Below are 19,594 nucleotides of genomic sequence, written 5' to 3' on the forward strand. Positions count from 1 at the left end.
ATTTTTTAGAGTCTAAATTTCAAATTTTATAAAAATCGGTGGCGATTTAAAGATTTTTCCATGCAAACTTTCAACCGGTTATTTGCACCCTTAGGCGGTGAATTCTAGATAACCATGAAACATATGTTCAATTAAATATTTTTAAGAGTCTAAATATCAAATTTTATAAAAATCGGTGGCGATTTAAGAATTTTCCCATACTAACTTTCAACCCCTTATTTGGACCCTTAGGGGGTGAATTCTAGAAAACCATGAAACATGTTTAATTATATACGTTTAAGAGTCTGAATTTCAAATTTTATAAAAATTGGTGACGATTTAAAAAAAACCTATACAAACTTTCAACCCCTTATTTGCACCCTTAGGGGGAGAATTCTAGAAAATGATGAAACACGTGTTCAATTAAATACTTTTAAAAATCTAAATTTCAAATTTTATAAAAATCGGTGCCGATTTAAATTTTTTTCCATACAAACTTTGAACCCCTATTTTACCCCTTTAGGGTTAACATTTTTCAAAATCCCTTCTTAGTGGATGTCCAGATTACAAAAGTAAACTTTTGTCCAAATTTCACGTTTCTACCATCAGTGGTTACGGCTGTGCGTGCGTCTTACCTCAGTCAGTGAGGATAAGTCCTTTTATATATATAGATTATTAATATTTTTAAGACCGTTGAGGTAAACGCGTTCTAGAGTGAAGACCACGCCTCGGCAAGCGTAGTGTAGGACGTCCTCCAGCTAGCTGGAGTGACGATATTCGCAAATTGGCGGGCAACGGCTGGATGCGAAGACCTGAAGATCGAGCTCAGTGATGTCCAGCAGTGGACGAGAACAGGCTGATGATGATGATGATAATTTTTAAGACCACAACATGCGGGATTGTAAAATGATGCAGAATTTGAAGCCATAGCCTGCTAGCCTTTATAGCGTCACCGGCCAAAAACACTGTCCTTGGCTAAGTTATTTTAAGAAAACATCACAAATGGATTATTATGAAATCGGTTTACATTATTACAACATAATTATAATTATATTTTTACACGAAAAAAATAAACATTTATAATTGCCACATAAGTATGTTATAAATTATAATTCTATACGCGTAGGTTTACTAATATAGCATAGAGTTAGCAAAGAAAATAGGAACACACGGCGTCGTTGTAGTTTACACTTACAGCTGGTGCTCAGTCGAAAGAGGAATAGGATCCGAGCATGACGTATCAGAGCACGGCTGTCGTACCCTGACCGCGATCCCCCTTATCTCTTATCGCTGAAAAAATAAATCGAAGCCCTTCATGAATACAACGATAAAGACACTTTATACGCGATAAACTCGTTAAGGATTGATTTTGTTTAAATTATTACAATCAGTACTCATAATAAAGTATATGATGAACCATTTATTTATTTTTTTTTTGAAAATAAACATGTTGCGACTAGTGTCATTTAATATTGAATTGTGACTGAAGTGGTTTGTGACTGTTTATTTAAATATTTTGACAAAATGATCGTGTTGCTGTTATTTTGTATTGGCATATCTTTATCAAGTAGCAATCCTTGTTCAAAGGAGCAAAGTCTTAATATCACTAATGGGACACAGTATGAAAATGGTTCAATAATTTTCGAAGGCGTGGAATACACCAGTAGTTCTTGGTTCGAAGAAGAGATAGATGGAATATATACACAGTTCGGGTGCCCCTGTATAGGTCGCGTCTGCTTGTGGAAGTGTTGCAATACAGGGATGATGTACCTTAACACAACATGTTCACCTGTAGATAGAACCGAAGTTGACCCATTTAACCCACCAGTATTTAAGGGCCATGCAAAATCGAACGTTATTGCCAATCAGCATTTTTTTTACATATCTGGACTGGCATGTGATAAATATTTAGTGGATTCCAACACACCTGGCGAGGAGATATATATCCAGGAAGTAAGTTCAATATTTTTTTAGTTTAGTTCAAACACGTAGATTCAGTTCTGCCAAATATAATAAGCAATAGTTTATCTATTTATCTAAGTTTTATATGTTATAGATGTTGTTGTAGCTCTATATATTATTCTATTGTACGTTTAGTTAGTTATTTGTACTCTCTTCTACTGTTTTTTGGGTTCCATACTTTTTTTTAAAAAATAACCTTATAAGATCACTCTGTTGTCTGTCTGTTAAGACCCTTTATCTCAGGAATGCTTGGAAATATCGGGTTGAAAAAACCATATAATCAGATCTACGGCCCCATGATTTCCTGATTAAAAAACATATTTCTATATTTACTAATATAGGCTCTGGCTAAGCTATGCCTGCATTTCAGAAAAAACTCAAGACCTCCAAGTTTTGTATGGAACCGTCGGTGGACGTGCTCGACTCGCGCTTGTCCGGTTTTTTTTCAAATTCAAACAATTTATAATTTAATAGTAGATACAAATACAATTTTGTTATTTAATTTACGGTATCGATTTGAAAGCATACATGTTAGAAAATAATTCTTCAGAACCATTTGAAAACTTGTTATCTCACCTTGTAAAGAACAACGATTCCTAATACAAACAACTTAAATGGAATACGTAAATATTTAGGAAACTATAGTAAGCGTATGTAAAGAGGCAAAAATAATAAAATATTTTTTGCTAAAAATAACTGAAAATATATATAATATAATAATTTTAAGCTTTAATATAAATTAATATTTTTTTCTTTACATAATTAGTATGAAATAAATTCACTTGAGATAGAAGTACGCTTAAATATTTCAAACTAAGTATGTAACGAATTTTAATGCGGTTTTCGCTAATAGACAGATTGATTTAAGAGGAATGCTTATATTTGTTTGTTATATTAAATTTAAATTGACAAGCCGTATAAAACATATTTTTGAGAAGTTAAGCTAACACTAGCTTTAGTTTATATAGTCTGCGCCAACGGACTCTATAATTAAAAATATAAGAAGATAAATATAGAAAAATAGGGGAAAAAATTGTATTTCGATTATGATTTGTTTGAGAATTTCATATTGATACTGATCAAAATTTTAACTCAACGGAAAGTACAAGTTATAAAAGTTGACAAACTTAAGTTTAAGGGCGTATGCATAATTTTGTTTGAAATAAACTGTAAATAAAAGTTTGTAATTATTATTTTACCAATTAATTTATTTTTATTTATCTTTTTAATTTATTTGCTTGTTTCATAACTGTAGGTCCACGGGAATCATGTCTTAAGTTTTGGGAAGTAGGGTTAGATTTTGTCTTGACAGACGGACACGACTGTAGTCGGGTGATCCTAGTGTTCCTGAAGGTGTTTAGTTTTAGTATTTTGAGATAAGGAATCCTAAAAAGACGACTGAAATGTTTAACACCATATATTTCCAAATTTTACGATCCTGTATAAATCACTAAATGAAGTTACCTAAGAGTTTGTTAGCACTCTATAGACCATTACAAACACAGCCTGTTAAACATTCATTATGTTTGTTTAACACTGACTCAGAGAGATAAATTATCTGTAACGAGCAATTATGTGAATGTTGTGATACTTATTTTTGTTAATTAGTAAAGTGTAACTAGAACATACGAAATAGGAGACTATTTGAGGATTATAGATTATATTATAGGAGAACCAGATATGACAATTAAGCGTTATAAATGTAATTGTAAATTAGAAACTACTTTCTATTTCTTAATTATTTCTATATGTTATACATAGAGGGGGTTACTAATTATATAGGTATTTGTATTATTTTTTGCTCCTTATAATAAGTAATAATGCTAATATTAATATATATATATATATTAATAATAATTTTCCGCCATCATTTCATTTTCCGCCCACAGATTGAACATGATGATGCAAGTATATTTTTAAGTTATATTCCTACATAACTTAAAAATATTCCTGTATTTCAACAATTCTTAGATTTTTGAGTACATAACTATATAATTTGATTCACAACGTTCAAAGAAAAACAAAGACTTTTTGTCATAACACAAAAACATAACACAAAACTTAACGTCATATTGGTCCAATTTAATTTTATGTTACTAGTAATTTATAAATCAAATAAAATTAAATCAGCTTCACGCTGTATCCCGCACACAGCAGGGTAGGCAGAGGGAATCTAGTGTTGACACTCCGTTCCCCACGTTCTGCCGAATTCTGGAGGCATTGCGTGTTGAGGGGCACAACTCATATAAGGGCATCGGTTTTACCTTTTGAGGAACCCTAAAAATATATATTACACGAAAAAATGTCGTTTTAAACCATTATTTTCGTTGTAAATGTGGTTTCGCTAATAAAATGTTTAAAAATAGTCCCTATCATACTAGTTCGACGAATAATATTCTTTAAAATGCCATATCCATGTCATTATACATCAATTTATTACCAACAGAGCGTTTCTCGTCTGTTTTATTAAAAAATGTTGATTTATGTCTATTTTACATGTGGGACTTAGCGTAAAAATGATCATTTGAAATTTCGTATATTTTTCGCGTTATTTTAAAATGGTCGCTAATAAATTATAGAGACAGCAGATAGTATATTATAAGGAAATGAACTGACAAAGAATAAATACCTGTATATTTCTATATTATTAAAAAAATATTTCTACGCATTAGTAATATAATGCTAAAAAATAGCACTAACGGTATAAAAATAGAGGCAATTAGCGGATGTAATTCTACTATGTGCAGTGGCCACACCCGCACCCTGCTGTTATCTACAGTAAACAGTAGCGTTGTTCAATAAAAATAATATTAGGTTACTATTTTGCATCCATTATTGATTACTTCTTCATAAGAAGTTAATTTTTCATTGTAAATAATTTTGATTACAATATATTCTAAGAATATTTAAATTAACTAATCAATTATTGACGCATAGAATCAAACAAATGATTGTGTTATAATTATTTTTATATTTTAATCTAATAATTTAATCCCTTCGTTACCTCTACGTTCGCAAAATTTTCGCAAAAAATGTATGCTTCACATTTTAATATATACCTAGATTATATAGATTTCCCCGATGCTGTAAGAAGGAAAAGTATATGAAATGAGCAATATGGAGCCATCCCATAACGCCTTTAAAATGTGTAAATTAAACAATATGAAATAACATAAATTATAAATATTTATCTAATATTTCGGTATGACAATCGTAAGTAATCCAAGATATCTTAGAGATTCAGTAGTAACCTTATTAAAAGCTTAAATATATAATAATTTTAATAAATTTTAAATATGTACGAAAATATATAAACATGACATTTACATATGTAATTTTAATTTCGCAATTCACATACACGCATCTAACAAAGATTTGTTCATAGGTACCTCATAAAACATATTTATTTCCACCTAATAATATAAAAATATTTATATCTGTATGGCATTATATGCATTAATACTTACTATACTATACTTACTTACTACTACTAAAACTTACCAACGAAGTATTGCAAAACAAACATTCGTAAATAGTGAAACCACTTATAACATAAATTATTAGCCTCCGATACCTATATCAATTATATTCAAAATCTCTCATGCTTTTTAAACATTAAATATATTAATTATGAATTAAAACTTTAAGCATTTTTGAACAATCATCCTTCACCAGACGTCCGCCATTTCCCTTTTGTTTTTCTTTGACTATGACGTGACAGAAACTTATTAAACCAGCATTATATTTTGCTATATTAAAAATATTAATTAAGTTATTATTTCATTTAAATTATAAATCGATTATTTATAAATTATATTTATCAAAAACTATAAAATAAAATCATATTATAAATTATATTTATCATATTAATAAGTTTTTTTTTAATTAATTATATTATTGATATTGCACATTTTATTTTTGGTATGGTAACATTCCACACTTCGTCCTAATTTTCAGAACATTATTTGTAGAGTGGCGGAACTCAACGCCAAACTTTGTCTACTAGAGCGGGGAAAACAATAATTTTAACAGGCATAATCATTCCCCTTAGCGGAGATTGAGCTCATTGCTACCGCGGTTACGGTCAGACGTTGTCCCACTTTACCACAACGGTCTCAAGAAAAGAAATAGTTGGTTATTACTCATCAGCAACCAAAACAGTATCTTAAAATTACCTTAAACTTGAGAATGGATTGATAGCACTTTTTTCGTTCTGCTTGTTCCCTATAGATAATGTAACACAAAAAAGTATGATAACCCACAATAAATTTACCATTAGCTATATTTTCAGTCAAATATGCTTAGGAAGGAAACTTTTAAAAGCCAATTCGTGCACACGTTTCGTTTTTTATAAAATTCTCAACATAAACATTCCCACACGGTACCAGGCGGAGGCCGTAAATACAACGTACCTACATAATTGATAAATGGCAGTTTCATGGATACCAGCATATTATTAATTTAGTAAACAGGTCCTAGAAATAAAACGAGGCCATTGTTGCGTAATGAGATAGAGTCCGACTGTAAGCGCAGTGGGTTGTGGGTTCGATCTTCTCTCGTTGGAATGAATTTCATCATCATTTCTTTTCATTTCTTCAGTTAAAGGCGATGTTGAACTTGGGTGAAAAGTTATTTTACACTTTTCATGGTAAAGTTTAATCTTTCTTACAGAAAAAATATTTTAATTCAATGACACCAAGGTTATTGTTATTGCCAATGATTAAAATATTATTCTAAAATATAGATCAAACTTTACCATCTAAAGTGTAATTAATATAACAATAGTGGCAGTAAATTTCCGCTTCAGAAGATTTTTCTCCTTAGATCCATCGACGGAACGAGAAACAAATATTTACGTTAAAATATATTCTATTAAATATCTTAGCAATTCCCCAAGCCAGGCAGCAGTCGTTTGTAACATTTATATGAAAATCTACTTTATCACTTAATAGTAGGAATTCAAATTTTTTTTAACAGTTCATAATAAAATAAGTACTTGATGTTACTGAATATTTGTGTAACTCATTTCAAGTTATGTTTTAACAAAACATAAATTTTATTTACAAGAAAGGAATACTGAGAATTTATTTATTTTTTGAGTGAGTACGTGATAAAATGAAAATTTTGAATTTAACTCCGAACGAAAACAACGTAGGCACGTTGGATCTAAAATATAAATAATTGCTAAGGATTATGCCTTGTTTATTATTTCAAGTGTGTTATAGCACCTCGCTATGTGCCTGTCTGCCACCGAGTATTACCATATGTCGGAAAAACTTAACAATAACGCTGTAATATTTGATTTAGCACCCAAATATTAGTAGGTACTTAAAATCCATAAACCTGGTTATATTTAGATTTGTAAAGCGGTAACATATCGCTAACAATATACCTAACGCGCGTAGATGTGATATTTTCCAGAATTCGCTCTTGTCGTCTGTTGTTTGTTGTGTTATTGTTTCTTTTTGAATACATAGAGTAACGGTACCAGTAACCGACAAGCATACATAAATGAATCTTGTTTTTTAACTCCGAAATTAAGGATAACAATTGGAACACAAAAAGAAAATATCTGCATTTTTTAAGGTAATTAAGAAGTTAAATGTAAAGGATTCGTTTACCGTGGCAGCATTTTTTTAAATTCATTGTATTAAATTACCAAAGATATCGTTGAAATGTTTACTTCGTATAGCTTTATTATGAAACTATTTGAAGTTAGCTTATTTTTGCCAATATAATAAATATCAAGAACAAGTTCTTGTTTATTTTGTAGGTCACTAGATATATGGTATTGTTTAAACTATTGATTATACTTATTTAAACCTCACTTTATAATGTAATCTCTTTTTTTTGTTTTAAATAATCTCTTCTAATATTACGTCTGACATACAAATAATTACTTACGTAAATTTGTAGTACAATAATATTTATTTACGTCTTAACTAACCACAAATCTAGCATTCTATTTAAAACAAAACAATTTTACACGAGTAGTCTTGCTTTTGAAATAAAATAGTTTACATTGAAAGTGGTAGCTTATAAAAATTTAGCTGCTTTCAATATTAGCTTGTTATGATTACCAACTTTTTATGCTTGTACATATTTACATAGATAGGTAGAATCAGTAACAACAGATATGTAGAGTTTGGTTTCTTATTTTTTCTTTTTTTCAGCGTTTCTCTGTATCCCACACCCTGCTATAGAAGGGCAGGACGAAGGAACCTAGTGTTAAGACACTCCGTTACCCACTTTCTGCCGAACAAAAATCATTAAGTTTAAACTAGCATATTAAGTAGTAGTTACACCCATGGTATACCCACATAAACATAATATAAATAATATATTTTAAATCAGTTTTAAATTTGAACTTTTGCAATCTCCTATAGACTAAAACTAATTAATAGGTATCTATTAAAAGCATTTTTAAAATATGACGCATAAGAAACGCTTACTGACCTAGAAAAGGATTCACTAAATTATCTATTCTAGTCTTTTTATTTCAGAAGTTCAAATCGTTTCTTGCATAGTTATTCCATTTCATTGTCTTTCACAAATGTTTTAACTGCGACATTACCACTAAATTACCTACGTGTGCAATATTTTTGCACTTCAATTACTAAAATTATATTAATATGGTTAAGTGACTGCATATCTTCAACGCATTGTCATGTACGGAAACTATTCCATTGCGTGTGAATATGGGCGGTTAGTAAATAATGGACACTCTTTTAAATAACTTTCATTACTCGGTCCTATTTAAATATTATTAATTCAGTTCAGTTCAGAAATATTTAACTATATTTATATTTATTTTCTATTTATTGTATTTTATCCGTCCGTCCGTTTGTTTATCTGTCAAGAGTTATATCAAGAAAGCTTGGAGGTATTGAGTTGAAATTTAAATCATATACTCAAATTTACGGCCCGATGATTTCCTAAAATAGTCATATATCTACATTCATTGAAAAAAAAAGATATGACACTACAAAGAGAGTCAAAATAATAGGGTAGTTTCTGGTTGACCTAGAATTATGAAATTTGGCAGCTCGCATCTATAGGTAGTATTAGTTCAGGAAAAAATCTGAAAATTATTCATTTCTGGTTAAATCTTAAAAGATAAAGGCAAAATTTCAAAATTAAAGCCGCTAGTTCAAGTGCATTATCAGATTAAAGGGCTTTGGCTAAGATAAGCTTGAATTTCAGAAAAAGCTCGAGACCTCCAATTTGTGTACGGGACCCTCGATGAGCGAGCCCGACTCGCTCTTTTCCGGTTTTACTTTTCATATCAGAAAGCATCTAGTTATCCTGATCATCACTTTCAGATAGAAGCATTTAATTAATATTTTTGACAGTATCCTATGCCGCTTTGTATATCCAAACTTCAATTGAATTTGAATCCAAAACCATGATTTCATCCTTTTGAATTAAGAATAAGCTAACAGAGCAACGATAGCTCCTTCTTACTAGTTATTTTGGTTCTGTTACTAAAACTAATAATTATTTTCAGAATGGAACACTGTTTGAATTAGCGCGAAACCTTCCTCAATGGCATGCACCTGGAAGGTACTGCGTAGATATGATGTTAGACGACAGTTCACCGACTTCGAGATTAGTTGCAGGTGTTTGCTACCCTGATACCGTCACTACAGATGACAGTGCGGGGCTCTACGTTGCTTATGGTGTTGGTAAGTTCATATTTTAACAACTTAAATTTCACACGTTCCTGCTGCAGTTGGAGAATGTCGGAAATCGTTTATATGTTTCTAACGTATTCGGAAAGAGATTCTAAGTAATTGCAATAAGTAATATGTCTCACCCAATAACAATACTTCACACTAATTTCCTTCTTATAAGGGCTGCTACAAGCAACTGCCCCCGATTGGCATAATTCCACTGCTTTTATCGATTTTTTACCTACATCTACCCTCCTTTACACGAATTCGCTAACAATATTTAATATATTTATTTTCATGCCCTATATGGTGATACATAGTGTGACGTTTTGTCACCAAAGAGTGTTAGACACGTCATATTTAATATGCTTAAAGAAGAGAAACTAAAGGAAATGTTATTTTGCCTATTGCTTAATTTATAACCAGACACAATTGTTTCTGCAATAATAATAGACTTTATCTAATCAGGTCAAATCGATAGTACAAAAATAAATTCCTTGAAAAATGGTATAAAATATTTTTTATTCCATATTTCAAGGAAACTATTTTCTTCAGAACATCTAAATCTTTATATTTATTCGTTAGTTTTATTACCACTGAATGGTTACTGACCATCATGTTTGTTAATAAACTAGCGTGGGACATAAAATTTTATTGGCTATTAGCTTCAGAAAGGACTGTTCTGTTATACATCAATAAATCGAATTGGTTTATTCGGAATTTCAAAATAACTATAATAATAGGCACCGCAATTCACTGACATTGAATTGAAATGCGTATCGAGGTTTAATCCTTATAAAATAGTACCTATAATATGAATCCACCTTTGATTGCACTCTATGCATCAAGTCAAGTCTTTGTTTGAGCATAACTGTTTTTAAGACTTCTTGTCTTTACACACTTTTAAAGATATATATAAAAAAATGAAAATAATTCATTCCTCCGAGTGGGAATCAAACCCAAGATCGTCGCGCTTCCAGTCAGTCTGTGTCGCTGCGTCACGAAGGCCAATTGTTAATTTACGTCTTACTATGATAGTTTTAAAAGCCTCAGATTTCTCAAATTTTCTCAGATTTTTTTTCAATCTTATCAGCATGAGTATAATATTATAATTATGTAGTCAAACTATGTCTTTGATATTACTTGCTTAAAAGTGATATTTAATATTGGTGGATTTCCGAAGACCCGTGCATGAATGATCTTTTTCAAGTGGACATGCATAATTATGATGCTTTACAACCTTAAGTCCTACATATATATTTTTACATATATGTCCTGTTTAAGTCCTACATACATATATGTATATTTCGAATATTGCTATATATCACCCTTATCCATTTATGTCTTCATATATTTTAGTACGCTTCATTGGAAACTCGACGGCAATTAATTATAGGTAAGTCAGCACTCGGTTAGGCTAATATTACCGTGTCGAACTGCTACTATGACGTTCACAAATGACTGTATTGGTACTGATATAAGGTATTCAGTTTCATCTAGCAAGCTTATTTCTATCTGAACCGTTTCTATAATAAATTAAAATTACAGCTTCACGCTGTATCCCGCACGCATTCTCTGTATCTCAAAGAAAGGGGAAACTCTTGGAAAAATGCCATTCATTGTTTGCAATCATAATATCACCTATTTCAGATCTAATAACTTTAATTATAAAAAACAAAATCCGACAGTAAAAACAAATAAACATCGTAAGTAGTTCGTAGGAATGTAGCAAAGCTATCGAGCCAATAATTTCTATAATCAGTATAAAGGACGAAGTGTGCATGATCTCATTCACTTAGCATCTTATTAAAGGAGATCACCTATGTAATTAATATAATTTATTCGTTTCAGGTCTTATGCTATCGGTTCCTTTCCTGCTAGCGACTTTTTTGGTCTACGCTTTTATTCCGGAGTTGAGAAATTTACATGGAATGTGCCTCATGGCATACTGTGGAGGCCTGATAGTGGCATATCCTTTTCTTGCTTATTTAAAATTAGTTACTGGTAAAATTGGCGTGGCGATGATTCGATGCTATGTAATTGGTAAGTAATAAAATTATTGATATTTTTTAGGGTTCCGTACCCATAGACTTCAGTCTCTCTGTCCATCTGTTACCAGGCCATATCTCATGATCCGTGATAGTTAGACAGACAGTTGAAATTAAGACAGATGATGTGTTTCTGTTGCCGCTATAACAACAAATACTAAATAAGTCAAGTGTGAGTTGGACTCGCCCACCAATATCAATTTCAGGATTGTAGGTCAACGGGAACTACAACAAGTGTATCCACTTATTGTAGTTAACATAAGTAATGTATACAATATAATGTATGCATTATATTATTATCCATCCATCCATCCATCAGCCTTTTACAGTCCACTGCTGGACATAGGCCTCCCCTAATGACTATATACTATATTATTATACATTAATTTATTTATTTAATAAATATTTTTTTGATTATATATTATTATGGATTAAAACTCAAACGTTGAACTTACTTTGTATAAAAATCGGTAGCTAATGCACGCTATCCTTCAATTATAAATATGACGAATCAGACTTAACGACCAGTCATACACATTATTACTAGTTTGATTAAGCTTGCGTGTCAAAAAATAATGGGTCATACAAATATATTAAAAGAAATTTTAATGAAAGCTAAGCTTTATTATGAAAGAAAAAAACAAACAGTAAAAATTACAACAATATATATATTTTACCTTCGTTCCATTTATTATTACAATTTATTTATTTCTAGGATTTGACAAATTTATGCGTCTGCGTAGCGTCTTGTCCTGGACATACGAATACATACAAAAATGAAGGCTTTATGTGAAATTTTAATAAAATTAAATATAGATATTAGATACTCATCGTATTTATATCCTATCTAAGTATTTATATCTTAAGAATTTTTATTTCAAAATTGTCAACCATACTTTCTTTCGGATTCTCAATATAATCTAAATGTTATTTTATTTTACTAGAAAATACTTTACCTTGCATAAAATTACATTCTATAATCAGTAGGATTGTTTCACCGGAACCGCTCCCTATCTAATTGATATTAAAAAACTCTTAGAATCTCATTACCCATTATTATACTAATTTTATTAGAGCACAACTAGGGGTGTGCCCATAAAAGGTGCACCTTGACAAGGCCTTATAACATGAACCTCATTATTTTCTATTTTATTGTTTCAGCATTATGTAGCATTAACGTAATTGTTTATTTTATCATTATTTATCAATTTACATTTTTAATATGTGAGGGTAACAAAAACTTCATTCTTCACTGAAGAGAGACTTTTGGAGAAATTATTAATGTCTAATGTCAATTTAAACCATCTTTCTGATACTTTTTAAAGATATTATTTTTTTAATATATCAAGTAATACACTTTAAAAATAAATATTATTTATATACCAGTAGTAAGCATATTTATTTTATTTATCTCAGATTAATTGATAAAGTCATCTTGTTAGTACGTGTTAATCTTAATTAACTACATTTAATATACCTACCTATATTTTTTTTACTTTTATTACTTAGGTTTTTGCAAGGTAGGAAGTTTTACTATAGATTTAAGATTGACTCATTAGCTTGAAATTAAACATTCCTTTTCACTTGTTATAAGCAAATTATTCATATGTTTGTCTGCTGTACTTTTTATCTTGAATGTAAGCAAAAAATATACATTTGAAATTAATATGTGAAATATTGACTACCCTAATATAGGATGTAAATAGAATATTCTACTTTACATGTAGACAGTAAACATTGTATCTTGTATCCATTTTATGATCGATAAAGTATGTGGACACATTAACCGAAATTACTCCGTCTTAATATCTAGTAGTTACGTGGGTTGTTATCATAATGTCGTAAAATATTATAACATCCTAAATATTTAAGACTTATCATAGTAAAACGCAGAAAGTCGGGTGCCCACCCCAGGAAATCTGTACATACGCATGAAAATGCCGTTTCATATATGAATATTTTTTTACGTAAAAAAATAAAACAAATCTATTATTAAAAGTAACAGCAGTTGTTATAATAAATACTAAAACGCGGTCACGGAGATTAAAGAGGACGATGATTGACATTCGTCTACGAAAAATATTTATGCAGTTTTAAGTATTTGATTAATCTTTAATAAAATTTCTATTTTGTGTATAATAAATATATCGAGGATTGCCTACGTGCCTAGAATAATATTTTCAATTAATAACTCATTATTTAATTCATAATTAAATATTGACCTTTTAAATTATTCTTGTTTCTCTGTATATACAGACATATTATTTGCTGTTAAATGACGAAGTAACGAATATATGTTTCATATTCATATAGTAAACTCTTTTTAAAAAACTATTGCTACCATTTTTTTTGTTTTAGCATTCATCGTGTACTATGCATTTCAAACTAGCTTCTTCTGGTTGAATGTTATGTGTTTTGACATCTGGAGGACTTTCAGGTGAGCATAAATATTATATTAAACATATATTTGGCTTGAACATTTAATTTATTAATATAATATTAGATTTTATATAATAACTTAGGATCATAGGGTATATGTATATACCCCACACCAGTTGATATGGGTACTTCTTCATAAAAAAACTATAAACTAACTTTTTTTAAAGAAAACAATACATATAGCCTATAAGCCTTACCTTTGATAAGTAGGCAAAAATATATTTAACCTTTACCAAGTCAGTTTCACCGTAAATCATTGTATATGAAAATAATGACAGAAATTAAAGAATATATATAAAAAATGACCAAAATTGAAATACAAAGACTGGTTCCATAGTAGAGCTATATCATACTACCATGATTAGATTAAAAAAATATAGGTACATATTTTCAGGGTTACTTTTGTTGGTTTACGTTTCAGAAGGATTGCGCCGTCGACGCAATCTGGTTGGCATCATCCGTAGGTTATATTTACTATGTAATTGTTTTTTTATTTAGATACATGTGACCATGGATTGGCCTAACTCAGTGTTTACGTTTTTTGTTCAATCGCCATTTGTTTTTATTCATACCAAAATATTACTTTATCTTTTGAATAGTTCATTACTTTTCATGCCGGTCACAGAACGTTAATCATTAGCACTGATTTTGTCTTTATTATTTATTATTCTTAGTAAACACCAAAGTTAAATATTAATAATTTTACTAATTACATATTAAATAATTTATATACTTTAGTATTATTTTATGTCGCCCCACGTTTCAGAGCGGTAGCGCCAACTTCGCAATCGCAACTCAGCTGGCACTATCCGTAGGTTAAAAAACAAAGTAGCCTGTTATACTCATTGATGTACGTAACTTTGGAATGGCTAACTTTTTATTTACTTTGAATATTGTTTTAATCGCCGTGAATTTATATGTTTTTTGTATGTGTCATTAACATTATAGATAATTAAAAAAATATATAAATAAATGTTACACACTTCACGACAATACACACGTCACTCAGACGTATCACATTTGAAAAGAAAAAAAAATAACAAAAAGAAAAATCGACTTCAAACAAGGTAAAAAATAAAAAAAAATTGCAAAGATTTTATAAGTTGAAACATCTCACTAAACACGTCAGCCTCCAATATTCGGCTTAAGGTGTGGAACGGAGTGCCTGAACACAAAGGTCCACCTGCCTACCCTGTTGTATCTGGGATGGAGTAGTTCAAAAAAACATTATATTATATCGACATTGACACAGTAATAAAACATCTATTAATTTATCACAGGTTATTGTTTTCAAACCGAAGTACATATCTGCCTGCCTAATATTTAAATAATAATATTTAAATTTATTCTTAAGTGTTAATTTAATTTAATTTTGTCATGTTACTGTACATTCGCATGACGTTGATATTCGCATGAATTAAATATTATAGTACATGTTAGGTTTATCTAAGACAGTAGTGGTTCCTTACCAGGAAATATTTTCTATTTAATTTTTCAAATTATGCACCTTAATAAGGAACCACTTCTATGATATCACGTAGATGTCTCGAATATATTTTTGTTTATGATACCGTTCGTAGAGCCTATACTACTTCGTAGCATTCTCGTGTTAGTCAGTGGTTCTAATTGAATAATGGCATAAATGCTTTATTTATATAATTCTTTATGTTTATTGCAACTCCAGGATTGGAAGCCTTGCTTCTCAACCGTTACACAGGTATCATAAAATTACTGAAAAGAATTATTTGTATCATATTAAAATACATAACACCAAGTTTTTTTATTCTATGTGCTGTACATATCTGAAAAATTAAAATAAAATCTTAAAAATTCCAGTGGATATAGGAGTAGTTCAAACAAACGTCGAGAACATCGTCGTTTTGCGCTCTACGGCGCGTACGCGTGGGGCGTCCCGCTGCTGCTGACTGCTTGTACTGTGGGAATGCAATTTGGTGGCTTTCCTGAAAATGTGATAATACCTGGCTTCGGAAGTAGGCGATGCTGGTTTGTAAGTATGTATCTTTTGTACTTACTCTGTTTTTATATAATTTACTGTACCTAAGTTGTTTTAAATACAATAAGTTTAATTGTAATAAGAGTAAGTAAGCTTATAATAATACCTACCTAAGGTACTAGCTATATAGCTTTATGAATGGAAATTTTTGTGTATATATGGAAATTATGTTAAATACAATTATTATATTTGCTCGTATCTCTTGTAAACATTGTATCATTATTCAGTATGCAACACGGTGATAATTATTTGATAATATATCAAAAGTAAATTATATTATTTTTTTAGATTGGCTCAGTGAACTTGTATACTTCTTTACACCAGTTTTTGTATTGGTAGTATGCAATTCGGTGTTTTTTTCAATAACAGCATATCGTATACGCTCCATAAAACAAGAAACTGCCATATTAAAAGGCGCTGAATCTTCACGAAGTGATAAATTGAAAAAGGATAAGCAAAGGTAAAAAAATATTTATAATTGTTAATTACTTAATCCTAAAAAAATATACTTATAATTAATAATTAAGCCTATTGAACATACCTAAAACGCGACAGGTTTTTAAAATAGCTTTTTAATGGCATATATAGATTTTTTAAATTAAACTATGTTTTACGGATATATTGCGTATATCGCAATAGTCTTACTAATTTACAAACCTACTTAAAAAAACTTACTTATAAGTTATAAGAACATATTACTGTTACTATTAAGCTTTAATGAGTAAAGTTTAATTTACTGAAGTTGTAACTTTTTACAACATGAATATTGTCACGTCTAAAAAGGTCTGATTAACTTAGAAAATTGCCTTTATTGTGAAAATTTTACTACAAAGGTAAGATTTTACGATAAAATTCTTTATTACTTTTTCTTAAATGTTTTTAACATATTAAGTAAAAAGTAATATTATTTTCTATTTCAAACCGTGGGCGTAGGAAGGGGGAGCCGGGTGGGCCGTGCCGACTCCAGGATATTCTGGTGCCCACCATATATGATTGTACATGCGAGGTACACCTCGCATTCAAAAAAAATATGTATTTTATTGCGTTTCAGTTTTCTGCGAATTCTGGCCTCTGAAAGCATTGCGTGCTGAATGGCGGAACTGAACGCCGCGCATTGCCTTGTTGCCAGAGTCAAGAAATTAAAATGTTAAATATTTCATATCCTTGAATGGGAATCGACTTAACTTTCTTATTATTCATGATAATTTTATATTAATAACTTATTTACATTTTGTTTCAGATATGGACTTTACCTAAAGTTATTCGTTGTAATGGGAGTAAACTGGACAATAGAAGTAATAAGCTTCGCAGTCGGCGGCTCCAACTGGTACTGGATTGTAGTTGACCTTTCCAATATTGCTCTCGGAGTTTACATCTTCTTCATTTTCGTGTGGAAAAATAAAGTCCGCAATTTGATCAGAAAAAGGTGCGTTATTTATTATCTAAAAATAAATTGGTGCAATCATTGCTCGGTCTTCATAATGGAGAATCATAAATGAAAAGACATAAAAATATATAAATAAATGAAACAAAACGCATTAAATTTATATCTAAGCCCATAATGGAGATTGCTTATAATTTTATTAATCAGAATATGGTTTATAAAATGCTTTTAAATATTCGAGTGACGACACTGCTGACATAATATATTCCCACTTATAATATTTTCTAATCAATATATACATAATTATTTTGTATCTAGAAGTATTTATCATTAATGTATAAAACATTTATAAGTATTTGTGCACAGATGGCGGGCGCTGCGCGGTCTCCGGACACAGGAGACGAGCTTTGCAGGACGATCGAGCTCCGCACCTACTGAAGATACGCGCATGTCGGCTGACGAATCCGCAATGCGCCTGAAAGATATCCACTAAAATTAAAGTAATAGAATAGATCATTATAGTGTTAAGGTGCTAACTAGGTTGATATATAGTTTTATAATCTTTATGTATTCCTCTTTTGTTTACAGGATAAGTCGAAATATCCTACTAAGAGTGTAACGTAAGTGTTAGGTGACGGAACGTTGAATATAATTAAAAAGTAGTACTTTTGACGCACCAAATTATATCATAAATATTAATATAATAGACTGAGATCCCAGGGCCCCCAGACCCACGTCATTTTAGCAATGCTGAAATTAAATTAAATATTCCATAATCAAAATATAGTGATTATAGAATATTTAATTTAATCATATCTTATGTAAATATCAATTTACATATAAAAAGACGATACCTTAATATCTATTGTCCTCGAATTTCTAATATTTACCATTGTTTTTTTTTTGCAGGTTACAGATATGACAAAATCAGAATGAATACCAATGAAGTTAAAATAGAAAATGTCGATTGCTAGTCAACTTACACACATTATATTATGTAGATTAAGAAGATATTTTAGTCGTTAAGAAAAATAAATGTTCTATGAGCACTATTTTACAGTACAAATATGCATGAATATCACAACTTAAAACAAAGTAGGTTACTTAATGAATATTGTTGTTAACAAATTTTAAGCAATATTTAATCTGTTTTAAAAAACGTATTCTGTATTTTTTTCTTAGTAAATATAAAAAGGGTTCAAAGCAAATAGAAATATGTCTATTATGTTTAGGTGTAGCCCCTGCGCCACGACGGGCCAAATGAATTATAAGGAATTTGTTTTACTAAATATTAAATATGGCTAATGTAATTGCAATAAAAAAATATTTTACACAATAAGTACATCCCACGATCTACATAGTATCGATCAATGCTCTAGTCTCCAGTTTATAGCATTTATTTTAATAGTTTACAGTTACATATTGTAACTTGTATATAATTTTTTCGAGTGTAAAGGTAATTAAATTATTTAATATATGAAATAAATTCAGTTTCCAATCGAATAAAAAAGTGTGTAAAATAAGACATGAAATCATTATTCCGTTGAAACAGTAACATAAGATTTTGGTAATTGATGTCTTATCATAGTATTAATTTTATTTAAAATTATTGTATCTTTAAAATAAAGCTATCCACATCTACGTACCTTCATACTTAGTAACTTAGGTATTTATATAATTTGTGCATTTAAGAAAAATGTTAAAAAACGGCTATGAAATAAAAAATATATGATTGAGAACTTCTTTTTATTTTAGCTAATAACCTTTTGTAGCTGATAACTTGTCACCCGCAACTTCGTTAACTTTTATTTGGTACACTAATAACAAAAAAAAACTTGTGCTAAGATATAATTTCTTTATTTTTTGTGATTTATCTGGCCTCCTCTTTAAATTACGTTCCCCATAGGATTTTAGTCAATTAAATAATATAATATTATGCCTTGCTACGTCCATCCATGGAATTAGACCTTCCGGACGCCTAAGAGTTCCGCAATTCATTACGCAATGCCCGAAAATTCGGCGGAAAGTGGGAAACGGTCTTAACACTAGGTACCCACTGCCTTAGCAGGATTGCTGTATGCGCTATGCAGGATAC

General features: G+C 30.2%; 1 protein-coding gene across 3 annotated transcripts; it reads left to right on the forward strand.

The window, feature by feature from the left end:
* The first annotated feature begins 1,163 nt into the window (after positions 1-1,163).
* LOC146534042 (G-protein coupled receptor Mth2-like) lies at positions 1,164-19,235 on the forward strand. Of its 3 annotated transcripts, none has more exons than XR_014878593.1 (10): positions 1,164-1,932; positions 9,449-9,626; positions 11,466-11,657; positions 14,021-14,099; positions 14,868-14,912; positions 15,938-16,113; positions 16,404-16,575; positions 17,356-17,541; positions 17,866-18,119; positions 18,409-19,235. XR_014878593.1 is itself a non-coding variant. In XM_085195079.1 (10 exons), the coding sequence occupies exons 1-9, from the start codon at positions 1,504-1,506 to the stop codon at positions 17,990-17,992; spliced, it is 1,584 nt and encodes a 527-aa protein (XP_085051205.1). In that variant the 5' UTR covers positions 1,164-1,503; the 3' UTR covers positions 17,993-17,999; positions 18,409-19,235. The 3 variants fall into 3 exon arrangements, 2 of the variants coding, with proteins under 2 accessions (XP_085051205.1, XP_085051207.1); XM_085195079.1 differs by having other exon boundaries at positions 17,866-17,999; XM_085195081.1 differs by lacking the exon at positions 14,868-14,912 and having other exon boundaries at positions 1,165-1,932; positions 17,866-17,999.
* Positions 19,236-19,594: the final 359 nt, after the last annotated feature.

Source organism: Heliconius melpomene, chromosome 12 (genome assembly GCF_056956725.1).
Source record: "Heliconius melpomene rosina isolate 202511_hmr_F chromosome 12, ASM5695672v1, whole genome shotgun sequence".
Lineage (NCBI taxonomy): Eukaryota > Metazoa > Arthropoda > Insecta > Lepidoptera > Nymphalidae > Heliconius > Heliconius melpomene.